This window comes from Rhinolophus hipposideros (genome assembly GCF_964194185.1).
Source record: "Rhinolophus hipposideros genome assembly, chromosome: 16".
Lineage (NCBI taxonomy): Eukaryota > Metazoa > Chordata > Mammalia > Chiroptera > Rhinolophidae > Rhinolophus > Rhinolophus hipposideros.
In genome coordinates, this window is record NC_138062.1 from 42,177,696 (window position 1) to 42,191,257 (window position 13,562).

The 13,562-nt window shown below is 40.6% G+C and overlaps 1 protein-coding gene across 1 annotated transcript in view; it reads right to left on the bottom strand.

Moving 5' to 3' along the window:
* Positions 1-8,156: 8,156 nt before the first annotated feature.
* The window catches only part of ADAM7 (ADAM metallopeptidase domain 7), a gene marked incomplete at both ends in the record, with an annotated part of 57,635 nt that continues 52,229 nt past the window's right edge, over positions 8,157-13,562 (bottom strand). The window contains 2 exons of the mRNA XM_081077379.1: positions 8,157-8,279; positions 12,389-12,445. Coding sequence (XP_080933505.1) covers positions 8,157-8,279; positions 12,389-12,445 — 180 coding nt within the window. The remainder of the gene's footprint in view (positions 8,280-12,388; positions 12,446-13,562) is intronic.

A 13,562-nucleotide genomic window follows, 5' to 3' on the forward strand; every position in this document is an offset into this window, starting at 1 on the left:
AGTAAATGGTGCATCCCAGTAAAGGTTCCACAAAGGAAGAGAAAACCTTGCTGGTGTTATTCTTTCTCATCCTAGCTGCTCTGCTTAAAATAAAAATCCACATGGAACTCTTCTTCAAACAGCTCTATAATGGGTCATTGTAATTTCATTAATAATAAAATAAAATAAAAATAACATCGGAGAAAGTATCAAAGAAACATCGGGTAGTAGAAGTAACATTAGATAAGTGCCAGCGGTTTAGAGAATCTAGCTCTACTCGGTTGCTGGCTACCAAGTCACCTAACCTCAGTGGGTGTCAGTTTCCTCACCTGAAAAAGGAGGAAAACGGCTCAATGACTTTTATCGCCTTGAACTGCTCTTTGCATGTGTGAAACGAAATTTCTTTACGAAAGAGAAATTTTTCTGCTGCTCAGCAAATAGGCCAGCTGCTAAAGAAGAACTGATGGCTTTTAGAGCAGGGGAGAAACCTATCTCTGTCATTTCCTGAATGGAAATTTAGCTTGATCAGTTTCTGGAGCAGTGGCTGCCGACAAAGCCATGGGGTGCATCATCGAGGAGCAAAGCACACATGACCTTATTCCAAATGGGAAAATGGCCTGTCGATGCAGCAGCATTTTTCTAGCAGCATCGTTAAAAGAGTTATTCCAGACCTTGAGGATTAGCAACAAAGTCATATATATTTAGTGGGCATTTCCTTTGGAATGTTTTTAGGTAATACCCATGCATTTTAATAAGCCCATTGGGTATCATTAAGATGCCACAGTACGTTTTGTTCTCTCCTAACACTATGAATCCAAACGTATTAACAAATGTCTTGACTGGCATTTCAAGTGCCCCACATCAGTGAAGTGCTTCTAGGGCATGAGCTGTGGGTTCCTTTTCTCATCATGCCTAGGATGTAGCGTGGGTGCTCAGTTGTTTATTCAGTCAATGTGGTAATAAAGCAGTGGTCACAAAGATCCTATGAAATACTGATTTATGACAATACTCATTTAAATAGGTGGACAGTCAGTTCAATGACTATGTACAGAGAAGTTGAAATTTAGAAGGAACCCCTATTCAGACCCATCAGACTCACTTCAGTAGTTTTCGCTTCTCTGGGCTTGAATGATCCTCCTTGACAAATGGGCGCGTGGAGGATAAAGGTGATTTAAAAAATATCTTGCAGTTCTACATTCTGTTTTCAGTCTACATATATACTGAAATTATTGATAATCTCACAATTGTACGTAGAATCTACACAGATTTAAGAGATACTAAAATGATTTTTCTGATCAAACATATAAAATGACTCACCAGTGCCTAGACAAATTTCATGTTCCGTAAACATGGCAAATTTTTCACGGCATACAGTTTATTACTTCAACATGACATGTTTTCCAGGGTTACTTTCAACATACAATATTCAATACATATACAATTTTAGAGAACGTATTTCTTGTCGCAGTTTCCTACTCCCTAAACTTTTAAAACAATATTTGAGCAAGGGACTATAGTTTTATTTTTCTTTTAGCTCTTATTAACGCCTTGCATATTGGAGGTGCTAAAATATGTGACATAAAATCTTACTTTCTTTCAAACACACTCAATGAAGGCACAATAAAAGAAAAAGAAACCCCAATGAAAGTCAATGAAAGTGTCCAGAAAGGAATAGAGAGTGTATCTATTTTTTTCCCCATTTCTTCTGCCACCCCCTACCCCCCACCCCAGTTGAAGCCATTATTTCTCAGTTTAGTTGTGTAGGACACAGCTCCCTGGCCCATGTTGGTATTATGAGCCTTGGGGAGGGAGGGGGAAGGAAGGGTAGGGGAAAGATGAGAAGAGGGAGAGGGGACCCATGAGGAAGTCAGCAGCTCATGATGGCTGCTGGCCACCAGCCATTCATGGCAGCACACAGTAGCCCAACAGCAGCACACAGCAGCTCAAGGCAGCTCATGCCAACATGGGACTCGAACTTGCAACCTCGGTGTTAGGAGCACGGCGCTCCGCACGGAGCTCCAACCATCTGAGCCACTGGGCTGGCCCTGAGAGTGTTATTTTTAAATAGAGGTTTGATTTAGAGCAGAGCGCTATAAGGACTGATTGCAAGCAGACAGGAATTTAGCTCTGAAGCACACCTGTTAAAAATTCTTTTAGAAAACTCAGGTCCATCGAATTAAGCCTATATAACATTCAAGCAAACTACTTCTGCTCAGTTATACCAGGTGAATAGCACATGAAAGGCATTGCTTGTTGGAGACAGGATGTCCTAATTTAAAACCTTTTGCTGTGTAATCTTGAACAAACTACTTAGCAACCCTGGTCTTAATAAAACTGATGTTAAATGAGGAAATTCCAAGAATATAGCACAGAGCTGGGTCCTTCTTCAATGTTCAAAAACATGTTCATTTTTTTTTCTCTCCGCTAATTTTGTATGTCTTACCCTTCTCTATGAGATAAATACTATGCAGAGTATTTAGATGATTAAAAAGTATAGACCATTTTATGGCCTGTAGTCTTATTGGAGTCCATGAGAAATGGACTTTGTTTGCACCCAATTTTGGTCATTTTAATCTTTTTGTCCTTTTTTACATTGTTAGTTTTTTTAGACTGCAAATGAATGTGTCATAATAGATCACCTTGGATGTCACCTTGAACCTCCAGTGACAAAAGGGTCTGATTAGGGTCTCAGAAGATTTAGAAAGGATGGTAAAACACCCCGAGACTATCAACAGCAGCTAGCCCTATCACCCTTAGTCTGAATGGGCCAAGGGAGAGAGAGAAAGGGAAAGAGAGAGAGAGAAAGAGAGCAAGCGAGAGAGAATGCTGCTGTTGGAGAGGGCTGCACATTGGTAGAGAAGCACTGCGACTTCCAGCCCACGGCCCAATGTGGAAGGATTGGGAGATAAGAACTCCAGCCACACTTCTCAATCTCTAAATTCCTACCTGTTGTCTCCTATTGGACAAACCCAAAAGGAAGCCAGAAGAAGAAACCTTTCACTGCTGTAGTCTATAATTGTCAGCATCCTCGGGCAGGTACTACAGTGCAAAAGAGTAGAAAGTTAATCTGAGAGGCACATGGAGGGTACCTGGCAGAGGCAGCATGGTTATGGAAAGTTTTGAATGATCTGCAGAAAGGGTGTGGGTGGTGCAAAGCAAAATGCAACCATCCTAAGAAACCACTTTGCACCTCGAGAAAAATTATATACTCAACATACACATCGTTGAAAAGTTGGGGTGTGAGAAAGGGAGATTTTAGCCACATGAATGCAAGTAGTAACCTCGTCAACTTAGTGGATTTTTAATTTTTTCTTGTGACCTAGCTATTCTTCTAAAACCATCTCAACTTTTCACATATGTGCCCATCCTCTGAATCCACTAATGGAAATTATCTGTAGTGATGAAAGGAAAATTGCACTGTCATTATCCAAGTATTGTAATGCAATGCAAGATATTCTAATCACTGCATCTAATTAAAATAGTAAACCACTTAAAAAATCCTCATGTTATTATTAAAGCCTTGATTATAATAGTCCTACATTAGCAGTTCTCCTTGAAGCAGAGGTAAGCTCATTACCCAGAAGATAGAAGCCCTCAGTGCTAGACTTCTTAGTCAAAAATAGGATACAGATATTTTGTCAAGCTAGTCGGATTTCAAGCGATGCTGTCATCCTTTGATGCCATTTCAGCATCGCAGCAAAGGAGACTTTTTTCTTGATTACTTGCAGACCGGTCATTTCTTCTATTTCATTATTTGGGTGCTTCACAGAGGCCATGCATTGAGTTTCAAAGTAAGAGAACAATGTACCCTTTGTTTGCCTGTATATGTGCAAGTGTATTTGTTCAGTTTTTGAGTCCTCCCTTTATGTAATCGTCTGACGTTCTTTTCTGTCCCATTGTGTTTAATGGAAGAACTGTCACAAGCCTAGTGGCAGACATGGGTTCTCACCTCTGGAATTACTCCAGTCCACCTCCTATTTCAGCCAATTCTCCACAAATTACCTCACTATGAATGAACTTGTTAAACTCTGGTAGGCATAGACTTGCTGATTCTCTCTGGAATGTTGATTCTCTCTGGAATTTTAATTCTCTGCTTGGCAAATCTTTGCACATTTGTTAAGAACTTGACAAAAAAATTTCTCTCTGAAACCTTCTGTATTCCCTCAAATTGTATCTGCCTCCTCTTCCTTCCCCTGGACAATCACATCTACTGCTTCCTCCTTTGTGCCATTCGTCACATTATTTTCTGATCATTTGTTTAGAAGCCCGTTGTGCTTTCGCATGAGGCTTGGGTTTCTTAGGGTGGAGCTGTATACATTTGTACCTAGAATAATACCTCGAATCTAGACCGTGTGCAATGAATACATCCTGAATAAAGAAGCAAATGAATAATTAAACAAGCAGGACCTAAATAGTATCAATCCATATTTATTTATTTTGTTACCTTTAACATTTATTTTTAACATTATTTTTAATATGTTCCCTCTGAAATCTATAAGTGTTACTGGTCTCTGTCTCCAGTTTCTGTTTGTTTGCTTTTAGAAGAATCACCTGGGGTTGGTGAGGGGTGGTCCTAGTGAAGATTATGGCGTTGGCTGTGCTGTGATCCCAGAAATGACATCGTGTGGGTCTTCCTTTTTATCTTGCTTCTTTCTGAGTCTGAGTGTTCTCTCACTGGAAGATTCCAGTGAACCTGGGAAGGAGTATGACATTCGATTGGGCTTGTGCCTAACAATTCATTTCTGAAGGTGGGATACTGAGTGATACAAGGTCCAGCTGGTGATACTTTCAGCCTAGAAACCTGGTAAACTACCAACTTTGCATTAACAAGATGGAATGAATTGGTTTATTTCTCTTCTGAATTGCTTGGCAGTGCCTCAATATTCAGACATCAAATTTGTGCAATGTGCTACTTAGATTACTTCTTCCTTCCCTCAGCCAGCCTGAAGACTGCAGTAGCTAGTGCTATTTTAAACTATGTCCTTCTTCAGGGAGAGCATAAGACACATTTCAGAGAAGATCAAATTAATCTCCAGCTACCTTCCTTGGTAGTCCTGAAGAGGCATACCCCAAGTCAGGACTTTAGGTTATTATAATTTTTTTAATGTCACCATCCCTGGGTCATTGACATAAACTTTTATATCAAGAGGCTGATGCTGATAATATGAGAACAAGGAATAGTTTAAATGTAGGATGAGAATGATTTTAAATGCTGCAGGATTTGTTTAAAACTGTTTGCTTTTTTTTTTTTTTTAATCCAGTGGTTTCTCTTTTGGATCCTGTTGGAATGAAAATAGACCTTTGAATATGTTCTTCCCTCTAATCATTACTTTGAAGAACTTCGACAAGATGTGAAAATAAAATGGATACCTTGTGGCTTTATGATAAAAAACCTAGGCCCATCCACTGCACCTTTCTGACCAGCCCCTTTCTAGATCAAAGTCACCTTTCCCAGGAATAAAGTCTAAAGTCATTCAGTAGCCACCTGTGATGTCATTGTCATGTTGGTGCCTGATAATTCAGCCTCAAAACTGGAGTGGGTAATAGTTCAGATGGTGGCTTTGGTCCGAAGCCTGTGTTTAGATTTCTGCTTTGCTATTTACGAAGCTGTATGTCTAGGGAACCTCTTCTTAGTTTCCTGGTCGGTAAGCTAATACTTGTCACTGAGCTTTGCAATGGGCAGCACAGGAGAAATGTGGACAAGTCTCGCAGGTGCGTAGAGTCTGAAAGGTGCCATGCAGACACTTTTGCCCTGTGTGTTAAAGGTGACCACTGATTGGGTACATTCCTCATTTTATTAAAGCCTTCATGGAAGGCTTTCACTCTGCCCCTTTATTGACCTCTGCCATCCCTGGGCCTATCGGCTGCTGCCAAGTGTCAATTATTCTGTTGTTTTCCTTTCTCTGCATACAGATGGTGGAGGCAACAACAGACAGCTTTCCCAGGCACGTTAAACTGAACTAAAACATCACCCAGGCAGAGCCCTGTTCTGTTGAGAAAGCATCTTTCAGAACCTGAAGAAGCTGTGAAACCCAGGAGAGATTCCAGGGTCACTAGCGCCCCCAAAGGATGGCCGAGAGGACGGTAAACGGTGTTAAACAGTCTCAGGTGAATCTCCAAATACAGCTCTGCGGTGGACAACAATATCTCAAAATAGTGTCTGGCTAAAGTAGGAGGTGACTTCTGCCTGTATTCCCTTTCCCTTTTTTGCTGTGTGAATGAATGTGTCGTTGTTATTGTGACTGCGAAGGCTGGGAAGTTTGGTGGTGGAAATTGAGAATAGGAGTGACATACATGAATTTTCTTTACACAAGTCTGAACTTGGGGAAGGCCTGTGCCTCTCCTTGATCAAAATTATATTTACACCAGCAGCATAGTAGTGATTAAAAGCATGCTCTTTGGAATTAGACTTCCTGGGTTGATATTCTAACTGTGCTACTTAAACAGCTATCTCTTTTGGCCAATTATTTGGCTTTAACCTCACTCAATTTTCTCACACCATAAAATGAGGATAATAACAGTAGCTAATTCACAGACTTGTTTTCAGTTAACTGAAATAATTCATATGAAGTGCTTTAACTACTGCCTGACAAATAGTGTATACTCAATGAATAGTGAGAGCTGTATTTGCTCTCTTTGTGGAAAATCACTGGTATCTTTGAGCAAGAAGGACCAACTTATAAATTCACTTATTTTTAAATTCACTTACCTAAGATTCTCTAAGGCAGCCGTGGTACAATTTCTTCTGAGCTAGCACTCATGTGATCCTGAAGGCCCCCTTTTCTATGTCTCTTGTCCCTGGAGACCCCCGAGGCTTAAAGTTATATGTATCTTCTTTTAACAATCAATATCCATTACATATAGCTCAGGATTACAGCTTTTCCTGGAGAAAGATGTTAATGGATTCTGTCAATGCCACAAGACAGCCACTTCCCTACATAACAGGCTCTTGAGTCTCCTAAAAGCCTGGCCTTCCGTCAGAAAGTGATCAGGAAGCTTCCAATAAACTCAGGAGTCTAATCAATGTTTCTCACTCCTCCGTGATGATTAGTAGGGAGACATCAATTGCTATCAATAGTCCACCACAAAGTCATATAAGTCACCCAGGCTTTGGCTTTTCCTGACATTCACCATCCATTATGTGTCCCTGGGGAAAGTGGGGGGGGGAAGGGGGGAGAGGTGGCGCACTTCAGGTTTCCATGGCAGCAGTGGCTAATTTGCTGGCCTTCGAAAGAGGGTAGACAAATAGATAATATAAAAATTGAAACATAAAACAAAAACTAGACACCCGCAGTAGGTTTCATGAGACTGGGTAATTTGGGGGCTATTGACACCTCAACGTCAAGAAGACTGGACTTAAGAATTGAGAGTAAATAGGATTTATCTTTCCAATTAAAAATTCCGTTCAAAGCTTTCAGGCTGCCAGCCCAGCTCCCCTTCTGTTTAGCAACATGGTCCGTGTTTTCGTACTGCAAGTCACGACCCTGATAGACAAGGAAGTCGTGTGTGGCAAAATTCCCCCAGAGGTACATCTTTAATAGCCAAGAACGGAGTTCAACAAATTCCTTAGTGAGTTTATTTAAAGTCGCGATTCTGAAGGCCTAGGGTTGTCTTGACAAAGCGGTGAAATCTCGGCGTGTTCCAGCTCAGCGGCGATTTCGTTTGCTATATGGCCACCTAGTGGTCATTCTAGGAACTTCCTCGATGGATTGTCAGGTGCAGACAAGCTTGTCACACATTTATTTGCACGTAAATAAGGAAGAAAACGGTTATCTTTCTTTAGAATATGACTACTGGATTTTAGAGCATCCAATGTGCTTTTTAAAATCCCACAATCAGCTAGCAGGACGGATGCTTTGAGAGAAAGGCAATGTGGTTATGTGGAGCGGGTTGATATTGGAGAGGAACAATGCTGTATTGGGAATGCTGGTTTGGTTTGGTTTTGGGTCACCATCACTGCATTCCTGGCAGAACTGTAGAAATATAATTGTGATTCCTTGGCATTGCAGCATTTAGTAGACAATATAGAGTAATAAATATGAATTCTGATTTATTTTTCAGTGTGTGCGTGTGCTTTTTAATGACTTGCCTGAATTTAAGCTGCAGAATCTTGTCGACCCTCCGCCCCCTGCAGTGTACAGCTGCTGAGGTCTCTGTTCAGGTTTTACTCCTTACTTTTACAGTTTATACTGTTTTTCTATGGGTGGCCCTGGATCTGCATCACTTGGTGGCCAGTGGTTTGAGCAGACGTTTTGTTCAAACTCCCAGAGCTGGTAAGGCTTCCGCCCTCCTCCTTCAATCTATGTGTAGGTTGGGGAACACAATCAAAACTCACTCCGTTTCCATCCCTCTCTGGGGTTTTACTCTCTGTGGTGCTCCTGGGGTGCTCACCCCGGGGCAGGTCTTTCCCCAGTCAGTAGTGTGTGTGTGGAGAGCTGGTGAAACCTGCTCCTCTTCTCATTCCCAGGTCTCTCCAGCCCCACCCCTCGTTCCATTTTGGGTTGGTCCTTTCCTTGGCCTTGCTGTGACTGCAACCTCAGCCTGACAAAGAGGTACTGGTGTCCTATTTGCTTCCTATAGGCACTTTTTCTGATCAATCCTTTGAGTTCCTCCTCCCCGACCCAATTCCAGTCCACTGAATGTCATTAAAAAATATAAACACAAAATTAGATGAAAGGTCTTGCAAGGAGCAGTACATGTTATGGGCCCTGAAGCACAACCTTCATTAGCTTCCAGATAACCTGTCTCTGTGCAGGGCAGAGAGTACATGACTCAGCTGCAGAGGACAGCCCAGTACTCCAAGACACAACATCCCAGGGCTGTCACAAGCTCATTCTTAGTTTACGTATCAGGAACGGTTCTCAATCCTTGTATGGGGCAGGGCTGCAGGGAGGTTATGGGGGGCTGAGGTGGAAGACAGAGGTACTTAGACTGCAGGTCTAGCAGATCTGTCCATTCGCAGAAGGAGTCCTGTCAGCAATTGTGGGTTCAAGGGAAAGGATTCAAACCCCTGGAAATGGCAGAGTCAGAAATATTAGGGCTATGAAATTATAACTGGCTTCTTAACAAGGGAGGAAATGGCCCTCCACGGGGTCCACTAGTAGGGAGAAGTTGAAGATGCTTCCTATCTGTAGACAGTATTGGAAGGAGAAGTTCCCTAAGAAATAGAGCAGGTAGTGGCAACATTTGAAAGGACTACAGGTGATATCTCTAAGGCTTAGGACACACAGTATGGGCAAACGTGGAGAACAGAACCTAAAATAAAAAAGGGCCTTCACTGTCAGAAGACCCTAGGGTTATCTGAAGAGCAGGGAAGCAGATTAGAAGTCTAGAGTGATTATCTAGGCAGGAAACAATGAGGCAGGAGGATTTAGGTGGTGCCGGACATATTCATAATTGGAGAGAGAAGAAATTTGAAAAAAGAATTATCACCAGAACTTAGTAGTTAGTTGAATGTAGAGCCCAAGGCAGAGAAAGTGGACGATGGGACCAATACAACAACAACAAAAACAAATAGAGAAGGCTATCCTTTTATAGGTGGAATAGCACCAAATTACATATTCTTCGTCAACACATGCACTGTGTAGGTGCATATGAATATGTGAGCATCCCTTCATTTAGGACATCAGAGGATTATTGTTTGCTTTAATGCTGTTATTATATATGAGATTTTTATATTTTATATGGAGTTTCTCTTTTTTTCATAAGTGTCATGCAAGGTATCATGTGGGGTCTCAGCTTCCTCTCCCCGCATAAGAACATAGGACATGGTGAGGCCAAAAAGGAACACCCATGGAGTCACACATAGGGGAGTCACACCACTATATTCTCGCTGGTGGCTGGGTTGGAGACACAGGAAGCAGGAGCCACAGGATCTGCAATCCGCTGTCCGCTTCTCTGCCAACCCACCTATGCACTTGCTAAATGCAGTCGGTCGTGCTAACTGCAATCTGCCCTTGCTAGCTTAGCCGCAGCAGTTATATCAGTGGCTAATGGCTCACTGGTAACAGCTGATGGCCATCTAGTAAGAGCGGATGGCCATCTACTACCTGAGCCAGCACCTTTCCATGTGAGGCTGAGAGCCTGGAAACTGCACTCTAGGATTCTGTCCCCACAATAAGTTTACATAAAATATTTAAATTAGCATCTTCTGCCTTAATACACATTTATTAATAGTCTTTCTTAAAGGGATGGTTTTTAATTAGAACAACAAACACGATTGAGTGCTACGTAGGTATAAAGTGCTGAGTCACTGCTGCCCGATCTCATTCTCTTCTCTCATTAACTAGTCAGCATAGCAACAAAAATTTCACCAAAGACAACCAGACTTCTTCCTTGATTTGCAGCCTTTGTTTAATTGGATCATGAAATTTGCATTTAGCACTTGAAAGTTTTACTTCAGTGAACAGAAAAAATAATTGCATATAGCTTTAACTGATAACAAAAAGAAAGTAGAGAGCGCAAGAGGACACAATGACAAGCATCAGTATAAGAAATAGCTGAAATTATTTCCAGGACAACCCCACATACCATAATCAACTGGCAGGAAAGGGTGGAGAATGGCACAGAAATCACACATTAAGTGCTTACATTCATAAATTATAAAGATCTCACAAGCCCTACAGAGGAATCTTGATTATTTCTTCTCTGCTGGAGTTAATTTTCTGAAATTCTTGTAACCCTCTGACTTCTGTGTCAGGTTCTTAAGGAATTCTAAAGATTTAGAAGTTTAGAATTAAACTATAGGGGTTTAGAATTACCGGAAACATTTCAAGTCCTCCTTCGCTGCCACCACAATTTTAAGAACTATTCTGTAGGTAAAGTGACTATTCTTCTGCCTCCTTCACTAATAGGCAACAAGTAGGACAGTCGTCTACCTTTTCATTAGCTAGTGGAATCAGATGCTTTCCTGTACTGACTTGGTATTTCTGTGGAAGAGAATTTCATTTACACCACAATTAGTGGTAATCATCTAATGTTCAAATTAAGGTAAGTACTTTTATGCTCACAAAGAAATAATCTTTTATAAGCAATGTTTTGCTTCTTAGATTCATGGTGGTAATTTACTATCTTCAAGGTTTTGACTCTTTTTTAAGTAACTAGACTAACATTTTGTAGGAAAATACTAGAGCAAAAAGAGTGTTTATTTTTGTATTAAGCTAAAGAAGATTTGAAAAACTATAATAAATTTTTATACCCTGTGTCTACACTACAGGTTATGAATTTTCAGAAAGAGGCCATTTCTCTTCAATATTTTCTGTCTGGATAAAGAATATTTGAAAATGTACCAGAAAGTTGTGTGGCAAATATCGAGGGAACGTTGTGAATATTTTGAATCCGGAAGCCTCAACCTAGACTTGCGCAGCCATTTTGGATATCCAAATTCAAGCTCTAAATAGAAACCAATGGTTAAAAATAAGTTGTTTTTGGTAAAATCTATTAGCATGTTCTATTTCAGTTACTCATATATCTACTATTCACAACAATAACCTTTGTGGATTCTGCTATACTAAATTTATTCACATTTTCTCAACTATCCTTAGCCATGGCTAATTAAGCACTTTTTACAAAATGAACAAGCCTATCACAAAAGAAAGGAAATCATTTAGTTTTTCATTACAGGAAGCGAATTAATTGCACTAGGAGCATCTTTCTTTACTTTCCAGTATGAGACAGGTTTGTCATTTGTGGAGTGGAAAGACTATTAGAAATGTCCCTCTTTCTCCATCCCAATAGGGAAGTGCATTGGACAAGATTTCTTGTAAGAATGCTTTGTGGGGGAAAGCTTCATATTAATGCAGTACATTGTAGGAACTCACCAAAAATCAATGAATGGATGAAGGAATGAATACAAAAACTCTGAAACACAGCCCAGCAACGCTCAGTTTATCTCCCTTTGACAAAAGCCACAATCTTTTAATAAGTTTTCTAACACAGATATAATAACTTATAGTGGAATCAACCTTCGGATATAGTCAGTAAAAACTTTGGTAAAACAATCATGAAAAAACTGCTCTGTTAGGAACCACACCTTTTTTGTGATTACTAGTACTATTATATCCTTTCAAATACTTTATGAGAACCCATGGATATGTATACTTTGGCCAAGACAAGTTTGAAAGAGTTTTGTTTTTGCTGTTATTTCTAAAATGTTTTGAGACTCTGACACTGTTGAATTCTAGTTTGCTCTTTTGGTCAGGTTGAAAACTCTTGACTAAATCATGCTCTGTTGAATTGTCTGTTAGAAAGGTTAGCATATCAGAGGAAACAATTCCAACCATCCTATTCTTTTGATAAGGGCAGAGGATGTCCCCAGTCAACAAATGAGTAGGTAAAGAGCACAAAAGGATGCTAGCATTTGAAACATGTTAAAAAGAGCGAGTGGGTACCATCTGTCGTGGGAACCTACCATTTTGGCACTTTGATTGGTATCTGCGAGTCCTCTTCGATCTCTACTCGCACATTTCTATAATAAATTAATGTTGTGTCAGGAATTGCACCAAATATCACACATAGCCACCCATGCACATGAGCACATACACATGCAGACCACCTCTTCTTGCTTCACGGAAAATATAAGACAGTTTGTACATTGCTATGAGATAGGGTGAGGGGATGGTTCTGGTAAAGTGAGGTTTTATCAGAAGCCATTTTTCCTTGTACATGTTGTGAATCTCTCCACCAGTAATTTTGGTAAGAGAGGTCCAGACATTTTTCTAGTGCTAGAGCTTTCATTCAAAAAGAATATCTACTGAAATCCCAGAAAAACCGATTTATTGAAGTAGACTGTGCTGGTTAAGTGGGTATGGGGAGACAGGCACATTCAGCTCCACCCTGATTGTGTAGCACTTCCTGGGACCCTCTTGTATGATAGGAAGATGCTGTGGAAGCACAGATTGAAAACAATCTCAATTACACCCTTTGGGCCATGAATAAAGACAAGATAATGAGCATTGCTAATTTAAAAAATATATCGTTGACAATCTTGGTGCTTACAGCACCCAGTTCTGAATTAGAAGTGTTCTCTGTGACCTTGAGGGTACAGATGTCGGTACAGAGATTCTAGCATTTCAGGTGATCCTAGAAATCCTGTAATGTGTCTTTTGACTCTGTCTGTAATGCATGTGTGTGCTAATTTGGCTAATTTGTTTCTCTCTCATCAATATTGATTCAGGGTATATACCGCCACAGTCCGTGGGAAGCCCTCAGGCTGATCAAGTCCTCACTGGAAGCCATCACTGGGTTTTGAACCCTGAGAACTGGGGCCAGGAGTGAGGTGAGGCATTCATTTTAGGAGCAGCATTTAAGGGGCACAAACTCAGTAATCATGATACATGACATGTTGATGCATTGTTTGAAAAATATCGAAAGTAATTCCCAAGAGTTCATGATGAGCACGATATCCATATTTTAAATAGACAGCACTGGCCATGCACTTGCTGACTCACCATGCTCTTTTCGCCCTAATCCCAGCCCCACTGAAAAGTAGGAAGTGTCTTATTTCTGCCTCAAATCAGAGAGTTATGTTATATTATTGGATCTTTTCAAGGAACCAATGAATGGTTAAGTCCATCAAAGTCATT